General features: G+C 34.3%; 1 protein-coding gene across 2 annotated transcripts in view; it reads right to left on the bottom strand.

Moving 5' to 3' along the window:
* Positions 1-22,858, bottom strand: part of LOC128983345 (uncharacterized) — a 135,976-nt gene that overhangs the window by 2,091 nt on the left and 111,027 nt on the right. For both annotated transcript variants that reach the window (XM_054402604.1, XM_054402611.1), the window contains one exon: positions 22,053-22,157. In XM_054402604.1, coding sequence (XP_054258579.1) covers positions 22,053-22,157 — 105 coding nt within the window. The remainder of the gene's footprint in view (positions 1-22,052; positions 22,158-22,858) is intronic.

Here is a 22,858-nt window from a genome sequence, read left to right as displayed (position 1 = left end):
ATGCACCTTGTTCGCTACCCTAACCCCATGCAGATACGCTCGAAACAACAAAAAGGTTAAGGGTAGATAGCCTGCACAGCTAACTAGGATGCTGAATATTCTTCAAGCAAACTAGGATAGGTTACGGTAGGTTAATCGTTACCCAAACGCCCGTATACACCTCGCTCGCTACTCTAAACCCACGCAAATGCGCTCTAAACAACAAAAAGGTTAAAGGTAGATAGCCTGCACAGCTAACTAGGACGCTGAATACACTTCAAGCAAACTAGGATAGGTTACGGTAGGTTAATCGTCACCTAAACGCCCGTATAAACCTCGGTCGATACCCTAACCCCCACGCAAATGCGCTCTAAACAACAAAAATGTTAAGGGTAGATAGCCTGTACAGCTAACTAGGATGCTGAATATCTAGGATAGGTTACGGTAGGTTAATCGTTACCTAAACGCCCGTATAAACCTCGGTCGCTACCCTAAACCCTACGCAAATGCGCTCGAAACAACAAAAAGGTTAAAGTTAGATAGCCTGCACAGCTAACTAGGATGCTGAATATACTTCAGCAATCTAGGATAGGTTACGGTAGGTTAATCGTTACCTAAACGCCCGTATAAACCTCGGTCGCTACCCTAAACCCCACGTAAATGCGCTCTAAACAACAAAAATGTTAAGGGTAGATAGCCTGTACAGCTAACTAGGATGCTGAATATACTTCAGTAATCTAGGATAGGTTACGGTAGGTTAATTTGGATAACTAAGACCCCCCACTATCCTTTAAAGATCCCAATTAATCAACAGGCTAACGCTAGCTATGCGAGCACTAAAACAGCTACTGTATTTATATTTATGCAATCGTTAAAGTAAATCAAGTTGGATAATAATAATAAGTATTATTATTATTATACGAAATAAAGATGTTATTAACCAATCAGTCGTTAGGCTATTATAGCTATCGGCTATTCAGATGTGTAGTCAATAAAAAATCAAATGCTATATCGCCAGTCAATGTCGATGATCCACTCACTAGCAACTATAATCAACGGCTAACTATAAACTATTATTCCGGTAGTAGATTCGGTGTTAACTTCGATAGCTATCGATATCAATACGATCGATAGTTCGGATCAGACGCAAAATAATAACAAAACGTCGAGCAAAACATTGTTGTGTTGCGCGTGGCAAATAGGTTATGTCGTTGTTAAATCGTAAACGAGTGGAAATTTAAAAACGTACGTTTTCAGGAAAAGCACTTTGCAAATTTTTTTCCCCTTTTTTCAAAACTTTTATTATTTTTTTTACAGTAGAGTCCCGATAGTCCGAAATGGTTGGGACCGGACCCATTTCGGATTACCGAATATTTCGGATTAAGCGAAATTTTTACTAAAATGCACGTAACTATGAAATACAACGTTTAAGATTGCCCACTGGCCTACTAACAACGAGTCTATCTCGCCCAGCTGCTCGGATATTACATAATACTTTGACGAAGTGCAACTAAGTGTCGTAACACAACAGTGCTAGCAGTTTCGGCTTTTTCCGATAGGTGACAGCACGTACTGGGTCACTTTATGTGTCTGCATTAATGGCGTTACACGATGGTGCTAGTACAGTATTTCATTAACATTTGAAGTTTCATAAAATGTCCATGGTAACGCAATATGTTTGGTAGTTTCTTTTTAAAAGAGGATCTTTAGAGGAAAAACACAAAATCCTGTCACGACCATAACGGGCGTTTAAATTAATATTAAAAATAGTTAATATTATTTTTATAACTATGTTTTGCTATAAACTAATTTACTTTTATGACCATTATACAATAAAAAGGTCACTGAGCTTTTGGTATATTTGGTCTTTCTAGAAAAAAATAAAAAAACTCAAAAAATTGAAAAAAGCCAATAAAATCTTTTTAAGTTTGTATAACTCCGAAAAAACTTACCTGAGACCCGAAAAATCGTTATGTTTGTATAGAGGTGTGCTTCTTTTGTGTATAAAACATTGAACTATGACGATAATTTAATTTTTGAAATTTTTATGATAGAAATCATAAACGTGATGGTCAGGGACAAGCGGTACGGTCGTGAATTGTCTGGAATAATCTAAATCTTTCTAAACATTCCTTCAATTATCCTGTTAGTTATAATAAAAATATGTGTTTCAATTGCACTAAACTGTTCAATTTACAATTATATTAAAGTTATTGTCACGACCAAACACACTATAATCCATAAGGCTGGATTGGTCGTGAAAAAACCCGCGATGGTCGTGAAACTTTGGTCGTGAAATTACGAGTTATTTGGCTCTGTTCTGGCGGTAGCCCTGCACCTCAAGTTCGAGGATACAAAGTGGACTTCTAGGTTAATCTAGGAATTGAAATATCTTATAAACAAAAATTAACACCATGTCTACTTCATCGAATGACTACGTACGGTCATGGACACACCAAAATTACAAAAAACACAATCTTTCCTTTATTAATCTTGTAATTCCTCCTTTCAACTCGAAACGACCGGCACTACAATCCTGATGTACACCCCGAACTAGTCTCTAAAACCAACTGACTCCATCGACGCCAGGCTTGCCACTGTCGTGCTCCAAAGTTGAAAATTTTTCCCAAATGGTCGTGATGCCAAATCGAGGGACAGACTTATTTTGTCATGGTAGTCAGTTTGTAATGACAATAAAATTATAATATGCTCCTTTTTTGTAAGTTTAATAACCATTGATGACATAAAAATATGGCTTTATATATTTCGGCATGAATAATTAGTCTAAAAACAGCGTGAAAGTTGGAAAATGTACCCTAGGGACACGTCATGGTCGTGAATTTCGAGACTTTAAAAATACGAAAAAAATACCTAGAACCTATTTAAAACCAAATAAATGTGTGTAACATGTTGCCCCCGTCCCAAAAAATATTAAAACACATAATAATAAACTACAAATCCAGTATCTACAAAGTAAAAGGCCAGGGACATGAAAACGTACGTTTTTAAATTTTCACTCAAACACATTATAGCTAATTGTGTCTCGTAACTCTCTCTACGTTTGAATTAAATACCAGAAATTCGTTAAGCATACAATATAGGGTAGTAGGCTATAGAATGGCGTACACTGCCCAAAGGATGCTGCTTGTACTTCAGCAAAAGGAGAGGTGTTTGGAAGGCAACATTGAGTTTATCTGACGTTATATTACACAAGTTTAGGCTATTGTCACCCTCAAATTATATAGTTCTTCAATAACAACTAGGCTAAGGCTTAACCTATTAAATCACTCCTTAACTGCGATACAAGAGGGTTTAGGTAATTGAGTAGCGTATTCCGCCCAAAGGATGCTGCTTGTGCTTCAGCAAAAGGAGGGATATTGGAAGGTGACACAGAGGTTATGTAATATAAGATGTGTAGGTAAAAATCCTTTAGAATACTCAATTGGCCTTACTAAACTTTTGCTTTCCTCAATAGCCTAGTGTATGCTAACTCGTTTGGATTTTATATCCCTAGTGGAAGAGATCAATATATATCAATACAAAAATTGTATATTGATACGTATTGATACATATGTGTATTTGGGCCAATACACATCAATACATATCAATACAAGTAAATAGGATCCAAATCATTAGCTTATTTGAAAATAATTTGTAGCTTGTTAAAAAACCATTTTTAATTTGTTTCAAAACATCAAATAATATCAACTATGCACTAAAAATAAATTAAAAATTAAAAAGTAAAAAAATGTTTGGCAAAAAGTTCAATGCGTTCCCAAGGTTTGTACCGGGGACTCCAGTATGGAAGCCGGATGTCTTAGCCATTACACCACGGACGCTTTATGTTGGACTGGGTAATGATAGCCATTTTGAATGCGAGAAGCTGTGTTAGGCCTCATAATTTAACTTGAAAAGATTTTCAATGGCATTTGTGTCATTTCAAGCATGTACCTATATGCTTTAACATGTTTCAAAACTGTTTTATTACTAGTTAGTTCAAACTGTTTTCTTGCTACTTGGGTGATATGAATAACCCAAGTAACTGTTTTGTAACAATTTTAAAATTATATATTTTTAAATTACCTATATTGAGTTTTAGGTACCTCAGCTAACGCCTATGACCTAGAACTAGAGTTTTTCCTTTTTTCAAAAAATAACATTTTTATTACTGTTTATTTCACAAAGTTTACATTGGTATTTTGTATAATCCATAATGTTCATATGTGATACATTTTAGAGATATTTTGCATTTTATTTATCCGTATTGATGTCTATTGATTTATATTTACATCTAACATATTTAAAAAATATTCTCTATTGATATCAATGAACGATTTGTTTGCTCAAATGATCTATATTGATATATTTTATGTTTATATGTCTAGTGATATGTATTTACTAAGTTTTCAGTGATGTCTATTTGTTTGTATTTAGTTGTAATGATATCCATGAACATCTATTGATATCACTAAGCATCTAGTGATATCAATAGATTTTTTTCTTTTGATTTCTATTGATGTATTCCACTAGGGATAGCTAGTCGGCAAAATTTCTTTAACTTCAAACTAATTATTTCACAATTTAAAGTCTAAGTTAAATTGCAAAAAATACCAATTGATCACTGATTTTACGTAAAACAACTAGTTTCCCTGAATCATAAAATGCTATCAAGTAGGCACTATATCTTAGAGAGAGACGTGTTGATCGGGTCACAAAATGGCACAGACTGTCCAGCGCCGCCCGGGCCCAGTGGTTTTGTTGCACGTCTGGGCCGGTCATGCGCAGAAACAAGTTTGGCAGTCTGACTCGGCCTCGGCGGCGGCTACATAGGTGCTCGCACTTACCGCTTGAGCCTCGCCTCACCATGCTTAACCTCAAAAGCCTTGGTCGTCCATACTACCTGACTGATCCTCAATTAAAAACCTTTTTGTCTCCCGATTTCAGCCATGATATGATAAAAAAAGGTGAGGTGTAAAAAATCAACCCTTACATACTTGAAGAGGGGCCTCCTCATTTATATGGTCGTGCAGCTTCATTGGCAACAAATAATGCAAATGACATAGCAATGAGGCATTTCCAAAAAGCAAAAATAATGTAAATTGGCTGTCACGTAAATATTGATTTTTACATGCATTTTTAATCAACGTACCTATCTTATAAAGGATGATGTGATCTAGTTTAAAAGGAATATGACCTTTCTGTCATGACAGTAGCAGCTTAAATAGTATTTACTCATTGGGCCATTTTTTACAGCCAAAATGTTGTGTTATTTTTAATAATGTTACCAACCCAATGGGCCACGGTCAGTAATATAGGGCACTGTATATAATTTGTCAAGATAGGTACCATTTTAGGCAAGGTTTCTGGGTTTGGATGTTATTAGACACGGTAAGAGCACAATAAAATTATTCTGCAGATGAATTTTCTGTTGGAGAAATATAAGCCAAATTATAAATGTCACAATGTGAGTTTGAGCATTTTGTAACTATATGGGTAAGTTAAATTGATTTTTTTTAGACTGCTGCTCAGAGCACTTTAAGAATATATATTTTAGAAATAAATTAAATGGTTTTTGTTGCTGAGTAGGGCTAGTAACCATACACAACCCTTTTCGTTAGCCTAATAACATTCAAAGGCTCTCTAAGAGTTCAAGTTCTTATTTGTATACATATCTATATTATGTTTTGTTTTCACTTAACTGAATGAATACATCGAAGTAACCTCTCTGAAAAGTGTGCAGTATATTGCAGTATTCCAGCTTAAGGAATTTCTAAATCCTACACATATTTCTACATAAATATTGTAAAATGTTTTATCCAATTGCTGTAAACTACTATTAATTTAACAAAATATGGACACGGCTGAAATGGGCACCCTGCCCTTCTCCACCTATTATTTTACTAGCTATAGTGCCTTTTGTTGTTAAATACAACGGTCTCTAGTAAAATAATGGTTATGAAATCCATACACCACATTACTCACTAATATTAATGGTACAGATTAAGCACATAACACTAGAATCACACACTTAACATAAGGGACACACTTTAAACACAAATGCAAATTGTTAACAACATTCAATCAATGAAAAATCAATTAGATAACAATATAACAATAAGCTGTTGAATTATTAACACATGTTTCGTATGATTAGATTATGCCATGTAATACTTAGGGAGTATGTTTGATCTATGATTATGCATACTGGTAAACCCATTATTGCCATCTATAAAATTTATTGGTTTTTCTTTTCCGAGTCGGGTTGGTTAGCTCTTCTACCCGCCCGATTTTCATAATTTTGGTTTTAATATAAAGCTATGCAAGCACATATTTGTCATCAAGCATCATCATTAATTTATCTAATATATTACTCGATAAAAGAATTTACAATTGATTTTTTTCACTTCAATTAAAGATGTATTCCAGCAGTTCTAATCACATTACCCTTTATAGTCTAAGACCAGTAGCATAAAACTAGGCCTGACCTCGGCAAAATTAATAACAAAGCAAAACCAACTGAAATGTGTTAGGGATGCTTCCCTTAATAAAAAGAACTTAAAGAATACAAACTTTTGAAATCGCATTTACTTTCATCCAAAACATCATAAAATAGGCTACAGGGTGTTCCATCAAAAATAAAAATAAAATAAAATAATCAAAAGTTGTCGACCAAATTGGAAAATGCGATCATATTTTCTAATAAAAAAAAAACTTAAGAAATAAAGGATGTAAGTCTCATAAGAATATAAACCCACATGTAGGCTATTCGAACGTTTTCGCAAACCAGCATGATCGGAACATGGAAGTGGGGTTTATGGGGTGTTTCATGGGGTAACAATTTGGTTTTCTCTATTTTGCTCCTAAAAACATATAATTTACCAATTTATCTCCAAAAAAAACCATTTTGTAGGGCTTACAGATTTTTTATTTTATTTTCTCCCTAGTTATTAAGATTACTTTATGAACCTTTGATTTGGATTTTCAGCTCTAACCAGGATTTTAAGAACAAGTATTCAAATTCATATTCAAATTCAAATTATCTTTATTTATATTATGTACAAAACGTACAATAAATAGTGTCAAGCTTATAATTACTATGTACAAATACTTAACCTAAACAAAAAATACAGAAAATAAAACTATCTATAGCTGAATACATTCATAAACAGTTCATCTATTGAGTAGATGGGTTTTTCTATCAAAAATTCTTTAAGTTTTTGTCTAAACTTTTTTTTATCCTTAATATCTTTTATTTCATCTGGTATTATCTTTAAAAACTTTACACCGGCATATGAGGGCTTATTTTTATACATTTCTAAGTTGTGTTTCGGTAGAACTATGTTATTTTTGTTTCTAGTGTTGTATTGATGGGTTTCACTATGTGTTTTAAATTTTTCCTGGTTATTTTTTACATGTATTATACATTCGAGTACGTACAAACTAAACACAGTTAATATTTTCAAATTGACAAATTGTTGCTTTACAGACTCATTATAATCTAGATTTAACATTATTCTTATTGCCTTTTTCTGTAAAACAAGTATCTTATCTAAATTTTTCTGGGAAGTGCCTCCATACACTACTATTGCATAAGATATATGTGATTGGATATGGGAATGAAAAACTATTTTTAATGTTGCTAGGTCACTCAAATTAAACATTCTTTTCAAGGCATAGATTCCAGAATTTACCTTACGCACAATGCTTCCTACATGATGAAACTAAGACATTCATCAATATGGATACCTAAAAATTTTGTACAATCAATTTGATTTATTGTGTTGTTGTCAATAAAAATATGAGGGCTACACTTATTTTTGTTCTGCTTAGTACTGAAAGAAATAAAATTAGTTTTTTTGTGAATTTAGCATTAATCGATTGTTTACAAAAAATTCTTGGATTTGTGATAATTCTATATGAGCTGCTACTTCCAAATCCATCTGACATTTAGCAGATACAATAAGATTAGAATCGTCAGCATACTGTACGAGTTTAGAACTATATATTACATTGTTACCTAGACAGTTTGGCATATTCTTAACGTAACAAATAAAAAGCAAAGGTCCAAGAATAGACCCTTGCGGGACGCCATGCTTTATACTTTGTGTTGCGGAGGGAATTTTTGAAATTATAGAGTTGTTTATATGACTGATTTCTGTAAATTGCTGCCTGTTGGTGAGATAAGACCTGAACCACTGCAAAGGAGTTTTTTGAATCCCAAGATAATGCAATTTCTGTAACAGCCTTTCATGTGATATACTATCAAATGCTTTGGAAAGGTCCATAAAAATACCAGCAACACATTCTTTTTTGTCTATTGATTGTATAATTGATTCCGTAAAATTGATCAGAGCTGTGGTGACAGATTTATCTTTGCAAAAACCATGTTGTTCGTCATCTAAAAGACTATTTTGTTCTAAAAATAGCATGAGTCTTCCATGCATGGCTTTTTCAAAAACTTTTGAGATTGAAGGGAGAATAGAAACTGGACGATAATTTTCTACATTAAGTTCATCCCCTTTTTTGTAGATTGGTATGATTTTAGAAATCTTCAATTTATCCGGGAAGATGCCAGAAATGAATGATGAATTTATCAGGTGTAATAAAGGCTTTATCAATGCGATTTTTGAAAATTTTATAACTGTTATTGGTATTTCATCATATCCGTAAGAGTTTTTATTTTTCAAAGAATCAATTACTTTAGCCAATTCGTCCTCATTAAGTGGATTGCATCGGAACACTTTTTGTGGATTTAACAAGTTATTTGTCAAAGTCACGGGCTGTGCTGGAGGCAAATCCTCAAGTAAATTTTCAATTACATTTACATAATAGTCATTAAAAATCTTACTAACATGAGTTGGATTGGAGACCAGTCTACCATCAGATTCTATTACAATATTTTCACCAGATTTGATTTTTTTATTTGCTACTTCTGAGTTAATGATTTCCCAAGTTGTTTTGGAGATGTTATTGGAGTTTGCAATTTTGTTTTGGAAAAATTGTTTCTTTGCATTTACTGAATTTATTTTGAACTGCCTATTTCTAGTTTTTACTTGTTTATGAAGTTCAGTAGACTTTGTTCTTCTTGCCTGTTGGCTAAGTTCTACAATATTGTTTTTTTCCTCTTTTAACTCCTCAGTTATCCATGTTCTTTTTATTTTTATTTATTTTTAATAGAACTCGTGGAAAAGAAAGATTGAAATAATATTTAAATATGCTATCAAAACTGTTGTACTTTTCATCAACAGTTGCATTGTAGACTGCGCTCCAATCCTCCTTTACAAGTAATGAATTGAAGAGAGTCATGTTATCTTTTGTAAATTTCCTCCCATACCTATATAATTGTTTATTTTCATTATTACCTAATGTACATCTAATTTTCAATACCTGCCCATCATGATCAGACAAACCAGTTACTAAACCTTCTATCTGAAGAAAATTGACATCAATGTTAGTTAAAAAATTATCTATCCCAGATTCTGAATTAGCTGTTACTCTGGTGGGAAAGTCTATTAAGTACCTTAAGCCATGCCAAGTAAGAACATTTTTAAACTCAACTGATTCAGTAGAGCTTTGTAAAATATTTATATTAAAATCTCCAGCAATCACGATATATTTTTCTTTTTTTAACAGTATAGTTATCAGGTTATCGAGCCTATTGAGAAATTCTATTGTTTGGAAGTTAGGTGTTCTATATACTGCAGCTGTTATAAATTTGAATTTACCTATCTGAAATTTGGCCAAGCAACATTCAAACATTTTATCCTCACAGAGGCTGTTTAATTCTATAGAAACAAAAAGTTTCCCCTTCAAACCCCGTTCTGCCAAAACCATTACTCCTCCTCCTGTAGTGGTAGTTCGAGCATATTGATTTACCAAGCAATAATTAGATAGGTTGAAACGTTCTATCTCTACAGGACCAAGATTATGCTCAGAAAGTATTATTATATCAGGTTTAATTTCCGACAAAATTATTTCTAACGGTTCAATACGTGACTGTAAATCTTGCATGTTTTGATGAAAAATTTTCAGATTCTTAGTTTTATTAATTATTTTAGTATTAGCTAAAGAAATTGATTGGCTGTAAGAACGGTGTTTAAATGGGGGACTATTTTCTAATCTGATATTACTATGGACATTGAAGGATGAGCTAAAAAAATACTATTGTTATTCTCCACTCTACCACTTTCACAATCACTATATTGCCCATAATTTGCACCATCACTAGCACTGTGGGTCAGAGATGCCCCTAAAGTTGAAGAGCTGCTGGTGTCTGGGTTGTGGGCAGTGGATGGTTGATGCTCTGTCACCTGACTCGTGATGCCAGTAGGTTGCTCCGATGGGCGTCTACCTTCTTCAGACTCGTCATGCAGTAGGAAGGATTCTTTGAACTGAGCTTTTGATTTTTTAATTTCTTCTCTCAGTACCTCAAGGAAGTGATTGTGAGAAAGGCCCTTCCACAGAGCTCTTTTTGCTGATGGCTGATCATAGGAAGCAATAGTAATTGTGGCTTTAGTTCTTTTTTGAAAATTTACAATTTTTTTAGCAAAGTGATGCACGCCAATTAAGTCTCTCACACAGCCCATAGGTGAGCATATAAGATTCTCGAGTTCTTGGCTTTTGAAATGTTTTTCAAGCTGGGTAAATGCTTCGTCATAGTCCGAAACAGTAGGCTTGCCATTATACTTAGACTTGGTTACTAAACTGAAGATTGTCAATCCATTTTCTTCCTTTTGTCTGGTTAGTTTTGTATCAACAAAATCCGAGGTTTTTGGACGACCAAACATTTTCCGAAACACCACCGCTACTCCTGCTGACATGTGCCTGTTATCTCCAAAATCTTCCGAAATTGTATGGGCAAAAGCTGTTTTAGCATAGTCATGTTTAACATTAGCAATCATATCCTCCATTTTAATATCAACCACGTTAATATCATTTTCTTTTAGCTGCACTTCTCTTCTAGTATCCCTCTCTACCAGGATGTTTCTTAATTTGTTTGATTTGGGTGACTCCTTCTTATGTACGATGTTCACTATCATCTTAGCTTAGTGATTCTTACCCCTCCTATTCAGATGCAAACCGTGGTTTGTGAAAAAGTGCCTTGGTAACATGTGGAAGGGTACAAGAGTCATGTTACTGCTTGAGGTTGTTATTTTTTCCAGCTCTGCATTTATCCTGCTAATTTTAAGGTCAAGATCTGGTCGATCATGTCGCATAGGTATGGTTGCCAGCAGCAGGTTTGTTTTGGACACACTTTTAATGAAAAGGCTGATGTCGTCCAAAAGCTGACTAGTCGATGTAGTTTCCACATTATTTGCTCCTCCCACTACCAGCAGTAGCTACTGGTACTATCTAGATAGTCTTCATCACTCATGTCCTTGGCGATTGTCTTTACTTCCTCCACCACGTGGTAAAATTTGGCTCCGGGTCTAACGTAAGCTGAGACGTTAAAGGAAGTCCTCTGCTGTAATAAGTTGCTTAAATCTTTCCCGTGGCTGTCAGAAAAAATCTTTATTTTCAAGAGTTTATTTGAATTTAACTGGCAGTTTGTTACCAATCGGCTATTTTTTATGTTGTAGTTAGATTTTGGTTTGGCTAGACTTTTGCATGGGTTGTTCAAAGTATTCTCATTTTCTACCTGCATTTCTGTCTGAAGGATATTGAAACGGTTATCACATATGACACCTAAATCTTCTGTGTTAGACCTAAGGGTTCTTGAAAACCGTGTATTATTTGTTACGGTTTGGAAAGACGGGTAGCAATTCATGCATTTTGTATCGTCTCTTTTCAATTCACTTAACTGCTTAGTTAGTTCTCTATTGTCCGTTTGCAACATGTCTATAACCAACTGCTGGTTCTGACATTCTAACTTATATTTTTTAAGCTCCTGTAATATTATTTGAGTTTGAAAGTCTTTTGATTGTGAGATGTCACCATCTGCCTGAACTTTGGAACATTGGATATCCTCTGCCAGACTATCATGAAGGGTGACTTTACCATTATCAGGTGGACATTGTTGAATGTTCAAGTCTGGATGTATGTTTACACCTACAATTTGTGTCTGGTCTTGTATACCTGGTGCTGGTCCATGAACTCCTGTAGAGGAATGTGTCGCCTTAGAAGGTGTTTTACTAGGTTTTGTTTTCTGGTCAGGTGTGTTAGGCTGTGAGTGGAAACTTTTATTTATACTTTTCCTACTTAAATTTAAACTTCCCTCAATTTCCTTCATTGCTTTAGAAAAAACCCCACTTTTTGATTTTGAGCTACTACCATGTTTGTGTTTGTTTTCTAGATATGAACAAACGTCAACTTCCTTTACTAGTGCAGTCTCCTGAGTTCCATAGAAAGTCACATTATATTTTACTATTTTGCTTGTGGTGTCAATAGAATCAATAATTGCTGGCCAATAAGGATGGCCTTTAACCTTGGCAAAAATCCGTTCTTCAACTTTATATTTACTCTTATTTTCGTTTTCCATTGGTAGGATTTAAAAATGCTGGTTACATATAAATTGGTCAAAATAACGTACCGGTAGCCTATAGTATTATGTAAATAGACAAAAAAATATTGATTATTGATTACAGGGCACCTTTGATGTATTTCTTGGTGATTATATGTTAATGACAATAAACTAGTCTAACTGGAAGTTCCAGCTTTGTTGTTCACTAGAATCTTGCCAACTACAGTATCTTATACTGTCTATCTATACAATTTAAATAATATACAGTATGGCACACAACTCTTGATTAATTTATTATTGTATTTTCAACGCATACAGATGCTTGTGGAAATAAAGGATATTTTACTCTGCAACAATGAGGTTATCCGAACTATCCTTGTTAAGAACAGTTGTCCTAATTACTATTGTATATCATTGGTTAGGTAATCAGTAGTAACCACAGAATATTTTAGAACATCTAGGATTCTGATGATTAGCAGTTAAGTTGGTAAATAAACCAACTGATAAGAGATAACAATTTAAGGTAGGTACCAGTTTGTCCTTGGCCAAGGCCAGGCTAGTCAGTTGTGTCAATTACTTATCTTGATTCCAGAATAATCTCCATTGACTGTAAAATTTAACTTTAGTTGTGATTAGTTTAAGTGCAGGTTGTATATTCTTCATATATTAACACCGTTTATGGAAAATGCAGGTAATATTTTCCTAGTGAAAATTCTCTTGTAGGTTATAAATAGAATACTGAGAATATTTATATATAAAGATTTAATAAAAACCGACACTTATTTAATAGTTTTATATAGAAACACTGTATCATTCATTTACTAAACACTTACACTAAAAACTGCTTGATTTAATAAAAAAATAACTGAAAAATGAGGACTGATAAAAACACCTGTATTACCTTTATAACCTCAAAAACCTAGTACAAAGTGTTACGTTGATTCAAAAATAGAAATAACAATATTTTTAAATTATAAAGCTCCGTTCCGATAGTCCTATCATGACGTTTAAAAACTGCATGGTTTACTTCATAAACCACAGATAATTCGCATAGGAACTCAATCGACGCTCGTTTGTTTGTTGCCATCTTTCACACGAGTTGTGTTGAGTGTGTCTGAAAATATGTGTCTGTGCTACAAACTGAGACATGCCACGCAGCACACACATTTAGTTACAGAGAGCACAGCTGGTTAGTTTTTGTCAAGATGGCTGAAAGTACCTACTACTCCGAGTCCAACAAGGGCATTGAGGAATCGGTTTGTCTATATTGTGTTTCGTGCTTGCACCCAAGTTGTGTCGCATTCGTCGAAAACTGTGACATGCCGGCCCACGCGAGTGCCAGACACATACATGCGTGCGTCTCAGCTTACGCGGCGCCGTAAGATAACATGGTGGCACAGTTTTCTGCCTTCCCTAGTGGAAGACATCAATAGAAATCAATAGAAAACATCTATTGATATCACTAGATTCTTAGTGATATCAATAGATGTTCATGGATATCATTACAAGTAAATACAAACAAATAGACATCACTGAAAACTTAGTCAATACATATCAGTAGACATCTATAAACATAAAATATATCAATATAGATCATTTGAGCAAACAAATCGTTCATTGATATCAATAGAGAATATTTTTTAAATATGTTAGATGTAAATATAAGTCAATAGACATCAATACGGATAAATAAAATGCAAAATATCTCTAAAATGTATCACATATGAACATTATGGATTATACAAAATACCAATGTAAACTTTGTGAAATAAACAGTAATAAAAATGTTATTTTATGAAAAAAGGAAAAACTCTAGTTCTAGGTCATAGGCGTTAGCTGAGGTACCTAAAACTTAATATAGGTAATTAAAAAATATATAATTTTAAAATTGTTGTAAAACAGTTACAACTTGTATTAAAACTTATTTTTTAAACTGCCAAAAACTGATTGCTAAACATTAAAATTGTTGTAAAACAGTTTACAACTTGTATTAAAACTGATTTTCTTAAACTTCAAAAAAGTGGTTGTGAAACAATTTTAAAATTGTTGTAAAACAGTTTACAGCTCGTATTGAAACTTATTTATTTCAACTCCAAAAAACTTATTGTTAAACAATTTTAAAATTGTTTCAATCTTATATCAAAATTGTTGTAATATGATGTTTAAATCAAAATGTTTTAAAATTGTTATACAACAATTATTGTAATACAGCTTTCGACAACTTTAAACAATTTTTTTGCTTATTGGGTTATCGTTAGGGATAAAAATCCCTCACAAATTCATTATTGAATTCCTTATTTCTAGAAATCAATAAAAATAAATTGTATTGACACTATTCATATCACCCAAGTAGCAAGAAAACAGTTTGAACTGGTAATAAAACAGTTTTGAAACATGCAAGTTAAATTATGAGGCCTAACACAGCTAGAGTACTAAAATACTAAAGTACTAAAACGATTGTAATTATTGTTGATTCATGATTCAGCAGTGTGCTTTAGGTTGTCCGATCTTAATAATCAATAGCTCAAATGAAAGCTGGTATTTCACTAAAGGCGTTTACACCAAAACATAATAGGCTAGGCCTTTTAGACTTTTACCTGGGCAAAATTAATAACAAAGCAAAACCAACTGGAATGTGTTAGGCATGCTTCCCTTAACATTTTGTGAAAATTCCCAACTTTTCCCACTGTAGCAAAATCCGCCATCTTGGAAAATGGTGGACAATCTATAAACACTGCAAGGTTCCACTTAAAAACTTATTGTTCACAAACCATTCCATCTAGGAAAGTCTAGTTAGTCTTAGATTCTTCGGCATAATATTATCTACAAGAAAATACCATATTAAATAATAGTAATATGATTTTTAATAGTGAAAAAAAAAAACAAATTAAACTTTAAAATATGTAAAAAAATAAGACATGTTCTTACTTTTTGGGGGTTTTCACCATTATTATTGAGGAAATGCAGCTTTTACCTTCAACAATCATGTAGAGCTTCAAATTCCGCTTCATTTCCATATATAATATAACAATGTTTGAGCAATATTGACGTAAACGGCGAGTGTCAAAGTACACTCTCACGTAACGCACCTGTGGGACCAAAATGTATATAGTGTGGTTGTATGATTGTATAAAGTGGCATAATACTTCAGTTCTGGCGGAGAACATGCGTCTTGAGGTGGTAGCATAGTATAAATGTCCCTGAACGTAAAACTGCCCAGACCCCAATTTTTAAAGACCGTAATGACGTAATGAGTTTTTGTCCGTAATGACGTCACCAAGATGGCGGGTGTAAAAGGATGCAGGGTCACCATGAATCGGTTATTACAACCTCCAATTGCCTGAACCGATTTTAATGAAATTTGGCATGGCTACGTCCAAATTCACCAACATTTTTGGGGTCGTTTCTAATGTCCAAATTCACCAACTTTCTACCTGGAGCAGGTACGATATTTCTCCCGGCGGGCGAGGAAGGAATTCCGAATAGTTTGCCCTCGCCTGCTCCGTCTCGTCTCGGCGAGAGTGTACTAATAGTACTGTTTAAGCTGTGATTGTTTCAGGCAGCTTTAGGTTAGGTTAGGTTAGGTTAGGTTAGGTTTGGTTAGGTTAGGTTAGGTTTGGTTAGGTTAGATTAGGTTAAGTTAGGTTAGGTTAGGTTACAGTACACTCTCGCCGAGACGAGATGGAGCAGGCGATGGCAAACTATTCGGAGGGAATTCCTTCCCCGCCCGCCGGGAGAAATATCGTACCTGCTAAAGGTAGAAAGTTGGTGAATTTTGACATTAGAAACGACCCCAAAAATGTTGGTAAATTTGGACCTGGCCATTTGGCATACAAGTGCTTGAATACATTATCTCAGCCCAGGTTGTCTGTCAATGGTCGAGTTTAATTAAGTCGTTTCAAAATGGCGGCCGTTAATAATTAAAATAATACAAATGTATCAGTTTTTTTGTGTTTTCAACTCCCTCCAGAGATCTGCATCAACCTATTAATTCTCCTTGCAATCACAGGTTGTGATGCCGTCTCTACTTTTCATGGAATTGGTTCCCCCACCACAGCAAACCTGCAGACCAAGTGAGTTCCATTTGCCTATTTTGATATTTAATTAAATCTATTTCAATAACATTCGTTTTCATGAGTACCTGGGTTTACTGCCACAGGGAGAGTTATAAAGTGAGTTTTTATTAATATAATAATAGTTTAGTTTAAAATAAATAAATTTGCCTAGTTTCATCAAAATATATCTCCAACCAAGCAAACTAAAACAGTTTATTTATTATCCGTAAGAATAATTTGTTTGCCTAAGCTCTTCACAATTTTTTAGAGATAAATTAGGGATTTCTATGTTTTGATGGTCAAAAATAAGAAAAACCAATTTTTACCCCATAAATCACCCCAACCACCTCGTTCCCATGGTACGGTCAAGCTGGTTCGTGAACTTATTCGAAGAAACGTAGGTTTACACGTTTGTACAAAATTTCATCGAAATCAGATCATTTTTGTGTGATTTATTGTGCTAACGGACACACACATAAACAGGGTGTTCAAAAACACCTACATACCAATTTTAGGGAAAATAATTACCTTGGTCCAATTCAAAATTTCAAATTTGCAGGCATTTTAATTTTTGAAATCAAAATTACTGAAAATGGCAGATTGTATGAAAAAGTGTCAAGAAAACTTTTGGTTAGCATTTAAATTTCCTATCAAACTACTTCCAGTTCAAAACGATCGAATAAAAATAATTTAAATATTAAGACTTTTAGTTGTAAATTGAAGAAAACCTGGCTAGCTTAGCCTCATTACGACTATATTCACAACTAAAAATCGTGATATATCAGTCATTTCTCTTAAGTTTTTTTTTTTTTTTTTAACTTGGTATCGTTTGATAGGGAATTTTAAATGTTAAACAGAAGTGTCCTTGACACTTTTTCATAAAATGTTCAATTTTCAATAATTTTGTATTTAAAAATTAAAAGAACGCCATTTTAAATTTTTGAATTGGACTAAGGTAAATTTTTACCTAAAATTAGCATATTCTACCTTTACAAACATAGCAAGTTTCATAAAGTTCAGTCAAAATAATCCAAAGATAAAAATGTTTATAAAAATTACAAAACAGTGGATATCTGAATGAAACTATGTTCTTCTTATTTTGGCACAAGGGATCAATTTGTAAATTTTGTTCATACCCTTTTTGAGCACGCTGTTTGTATAAATGTGTGTCCGTTAGGAAAAATTATCCGATTTTGATGACATTTGGTACAAACGTGTAAACCTACGTTTCTTTGAACAAGTTCGCGAACCAGCGTGATCGGACCATGGGAACGGGGTTTTAGGCGGGATTTAAGGGGTAAAAATTGGGGTTTCTTATGTTTAAACCTCAAAACATGACATTCTCCAATTTATCTTTAAACAATTCTAAGATCTTGAAAACAAACAAAAATAATTTAGTATATTGAAGTGAATTTGTACGGTTATAGGTTACGGAGAAAGATCATTTTTTTAGTATTCCCATGTTATTCTTACGGAGAACACATAAAATGTTATAGTTTGCTTGTTTATGAATATATTTTAAGAAACTTGGCAAATGTATTTATTTTAAACTTTACTACTATTATATAAATAAAAAACTTGCTTTATTACTCTCCCTGTAGCAGCAAACCCAGGTACTCATGAAGTCTAATGTTATTGAAATAGATTTAAGCTACTTGTTTAGGAGTTACGGCTTGTTGCACTTTAAAAAACTCCCGCCACAGCAAACCTGCAGACTAAGCGAATTTCCATTTGTCTGAATTGATTTTCGGTTAAATATATTTTAATAACATTAGGTTTAACGAGTACCTAGGTTTGCTGCTACAAGGAAACTAATAAAGTGTGTTTTTGAGTAAAATATTGATAGCTTAGTACAAAATAAATAAATTTGCCAAGTTTGATCAAAATATATCCATAAACAAGCAAACTACAGTACAACATTTGACAATATTCTCCATAAGAATAACATGGGAATTTTAAATTTACAATTTTTTTAATTTTCTCCGTTACTAATAACCGAACAAAAATACTTTTAAATACTAAATTATTTTTTTAAGCTCTTTAGAATGGTCTAAAGAGAAATTGGGAAATTTTGTGTTTTGAGGGTCAAAAGTGAGAAAACCCAATTTTTCCCCGTAAAACCCCCGTAAAGCCCCGTTCCCATGGTCCGATGATGCTGGTTCGCGAACTCATTCAAGTTTATCCCGCTTTACACCTTTAAACCAATTTCATCAAAATCGGGCAAAAATTACTCAAGTTATCGCGTTCACGGACGTATATATATATATATATATATATATACATATATAAAAATTTGAACGAATGGTGTTTTTGGCCTCTGGGGACATCAAAATGAAAAAGTAAATCGGTCCCGGGTCTAGGTCTTACCGTGCCACCTACGGTAATAGCTACTTCCCTATAGGGAAATTCGCTAAAAATGATTAAAAGGAGTGACGTTGAAACCCCTTTTGTGTTACTTCTGGAGAGCTACAGTGCTCGTGCTCATTATGAATCTCCAACTCATAAAACTGTTAAAAGCTTAAAGGAAAATAAAAAATAAGTTCCATTTAAAATAGCTTCTGGTAGCGTCGAACACTAGGTGTTAGGCCAAGGGCGGAATAGCTCTTGGATCTGCGTATATTGCGAAACGATAGGTCGAGGGCGGAATAGCTCTTGGGTCCACGTATATTGTGAAACGTTAGGTTGAGGGCGGAATAGCCCGGTAATCGGGCCAGTGGTGAAACAACTCTGGTAAAGTCGAACACTAGGTGTTAGTCCAAGGGCGGAATAGTCCTTGGATCCGTATACATCGGGAAACCTTAGGTCGAGGGCAGAATAGCCCAGTAACTAGCCAGTGGTGAAATAACTCTGTCATTATCGAATATTAGGTGTTAGGCCAGGGCGCCTGTGGACCGGTGACAATCGATTCGGTTTATTTTAAGCATTGTTGGTTTTAATTCTAAGGCCCCTATTACACGAGGTAGCCTGGCGACGTCGCCAGCTACTGCCGCTGGCGACGCACTGGCCACCAAACCTATAACCAGTTGAGTAGCCAGAATTTTACCGCCGTGGCGCCGTTGTTGTGAGTGCTTGTCTTGCACTTGTACTTGTTATGAGCGGTGTTTACAGTGAATAATGAGTGATTATAAGTATCTTCTCCTTCTGTTACTTCTGAAGAAAAGGAGGCAAAGGAAGAGAAAAATGTACGTTCATCCAATGCTTAGTGCAAGAGAATCAAAAGGGTTATATTACACCCTTTTTGATGAGCTCTGTGCGGACAATAAAAAATGTTTCAATTATTTTCGTATGTCACAATCCAGTTTCTTCGAGTCATAAAGGATGATATAGACATTTTATCAACTGAAGTGAACAATTCACACACTCACAACACAACAGAACGCAACACAACAGTGTGCAAGTACCCCCGTGATATGAACTAACCGAGTGGCGACGTGATACTGGCGACCTAGTGTAATAAGCTCCATATGCTACAACGCAGCGTCGCCAATATGGGTAGCCAGTGGCTACCACAGTGGCGACGGGGCTCGGTAGCCAGTCGGTCGCCAAAGTGTGGCTGCGTCGCTGGCTACCCTCGTGTAATAACATCCATAAGAATCAATGCCCCATGACAAGCTGAGTAGCCAGTTTGGTCGCTGGCGACGTCGCCAGGCTACCTCGTGTAATAGGGGCCTAAAAGTGAAACACGGTACATCCATTAAGTAGAGATTTGTTTTATTTTTGAAGTTAACAATTGTTAGTTGTTTTCGTAGAGTGGAAATGAAAACCGGGCTAAGTGCCAAAAAATAAAAAAATGAGTTAAGTGTCAAAATGTGTGCTATCTGCCAAGCCCAATACATTAAAAAGCGGGTTATCTGCAAAACAATAGCTTTAAGACGTTTAAACAGTGGCCGCTAGAATGCGCATGGGTCAACTTCATCAGCTGAGGAAATGAAAACCGGGCTATGTGCCAAGCGTCTTTACAACCCATTTTGAGGCTATATGCAATGTTCCGGGAGTGTTGTTAGAGGTGTACACGTGAGTTTATACAATGGGTGATACAGAGTTAGTAGAAGTTAATCCTAAGAAGAGACGTCCTAAAAAAAACATTCAGTGAATTGGAGCCATGTAAAAAATAAAAGTTTTAAAGAAAATGTGCAGCTAGAGGCTCTGAAACACCTACCACAGTCCTTGTATGCTATAAACAAAATGAAAAAAGAGAAGTAAGATGACCTTAAGAATATGATACCATTTCTGAAGGAAGAATTTGTAAACAATTTTACCGAGAGTTAACTGTTTAATTTTTAGACCTAAAACCAACACATTTGTCGTTTACCCTTTTATGTTTTTTTACGGGTTTTATGATGTTTTATGTTAGTAAAACTTGATTTCAATATTATTTTGTTTGATTTTTATTTTACCAGTCTGAAATGTTAAAATATTTAGAATCTTTTATGTTTACTAACTCTGCACATACCCCGTTTTATGGTTTTGAAGTATAGGTACTTAGCTCGCTTTTCACCACTATGATTATGGACATACCCCTTGTCTCAAATGTGTAACTTTATAAATTTATAAATTCTATTAGTGACATTTAAAAAGAGTTGTTTCATCAAATTATGATTACTCATCTTTTGTTGTAGCTACTGTAAATAATCTGGTATAAAAAAATTTACAGTAATGGTTTTATTGATATTTTTTTGCAATAACTCAAAAAGATGTTTTTGGCACTTAATCCGGTTTTCATTTCCACTCTACTAGTTAGTTACGACCAGTCATTCACGAAATTAACACCAATTATTTAAAATTTGCTAATTTGTTTAAATTAAAGCTTAACCCGGGCAGTGATGAATGTGTCATGTACTGAAAGCTGATGCTTTAACGACCACATCTGAGCCCATATTTTAAAAATAAATACTATTATTATTACTACTAACCCTGGGCATACTCAATTAGATTTGCTATCCGAGGCCGACAGTACAATTTTGTTCCAGGACGAAATTGCACCGTCACAGGTTATTGAAGTATAATATACTTAGAGCATTTATTTCTTTAGGAGTTTATGTATTAGTTATTTGTACAACTAGTGAGAAAAGTGAGCAACTGACTCACTCGAGAGAAATCCTTACTCACGAGCCGTAGGCGAGTGAGGAATGGTTTCTCGAGTGAGGCAATTGTACTTTGAACTCGAGTTGCACATTATACTTTTCCTACAGTTACCATAAAACAAATAAATTGGTGAAGAAACATAACCTATTTTTACACAGAAGTGAACTTTTAATACAACATTTAATGTGAAGTGACAAATGCAACAGTACAACAGCTGACCAGCTGATTTACAGCCAGTGCTGCCAACGTATTTCGCGCGCATACGACGTTGCCTGCATGTTACGCGCTCACTATTTCGTGCCTTCACGTTGCAAATCTGGAGTGAGACAAAGTAATTAGAGTGAGCGAATTGGCCACTTTGCTTTCTCAAATCAGTGAGAGAACATGTACATTGTTAGGTAACTGTAAAATTAATTGTAGGGTTCACATTAAAATTGTCCAATACTAACACAAACAAGGTTGGTGATATTTACCTTTTTGGAAAACAAAAATGCAGTGTTCATAATAAATGTCCTGTTTCATGAGGCGGAGATGTTTCATAGATTCTTCCGTTATATAATCACCAACTGCAAAATGACCTAAAACCATACAAAAAAATAAGTTGAAAAATGCAGGTTACACAGAAAGCTGATCCATTAACCTGAGTGAAATAAACGGTATCTGCAATCTGACACATGGTAATTTTTTATCCCTTTAGCTTGTCAACAATATATGGGTGGGAGTAACAGTGATATTTTATGGGTAAATCACAAAGCTTGCAATTACCACTTTGCTCAGAGTTAAAAGGACTATAACACTTAACATAGTAGTTTTAATCAAAACTGTTTAAGCCGGTTTTGTAAAAATCCACTTTTTCTGATATTTTATGGGTTTTTATAGGAAAATCCACATAAAAAAATCAAAATTTCAAAACATGAAAAAGTTTATGGAGATGCCATGGATTAGTGGAATTTGCTTTAAACACTTGCTTTTTTTTAATGGAATCTTATTATTATTATTATTATTATTATTTTATGGCCAGCATTGGATTTGGTCAATATAATGGTCAGATTCTTTTTAAATTCTGTCTCTTCTTCTTGTCCGCCCAATACTTCTTCATTCTTTCCGACCGTTGTTTTCTTTCTTCTTCCGAAACCACTCTTCCTTGTCTCTGATTGTTTGCCTATTGGCAGGATGATATCTTTGTCTTTGAGTACTGCAAGCGCCTCTGACTTATTTTCCAAATCTTCTAATGATATTTTCAACCTTCTCATGTCCTCCTTAATCTCTGTAATCCACC

This window comes from Macrosteles quadrilineatus, unplaced genomic scaffold (genome assembly GCF_028750875.1).
Source record: "Macrosteles quadrilineatus isolate MER2022 unplaced genomic scaffold, UCM_ALF_1.0 Scaffold_1__1_contigs__length_201487025, whole genome shotgun sequence".
Lineage (NCBI taxonomy): Eukaryota > Metazoa > Arthropoda > Insecta > Hemiptera > Cicadellidae > Macrosteles > Macrosteles quadrilineatus.
The sequence above is the reverse complement of the archived record's forward strand: the minus strand, read 5'-3'. Positions and strand labels throughout refer to the sequence as shown.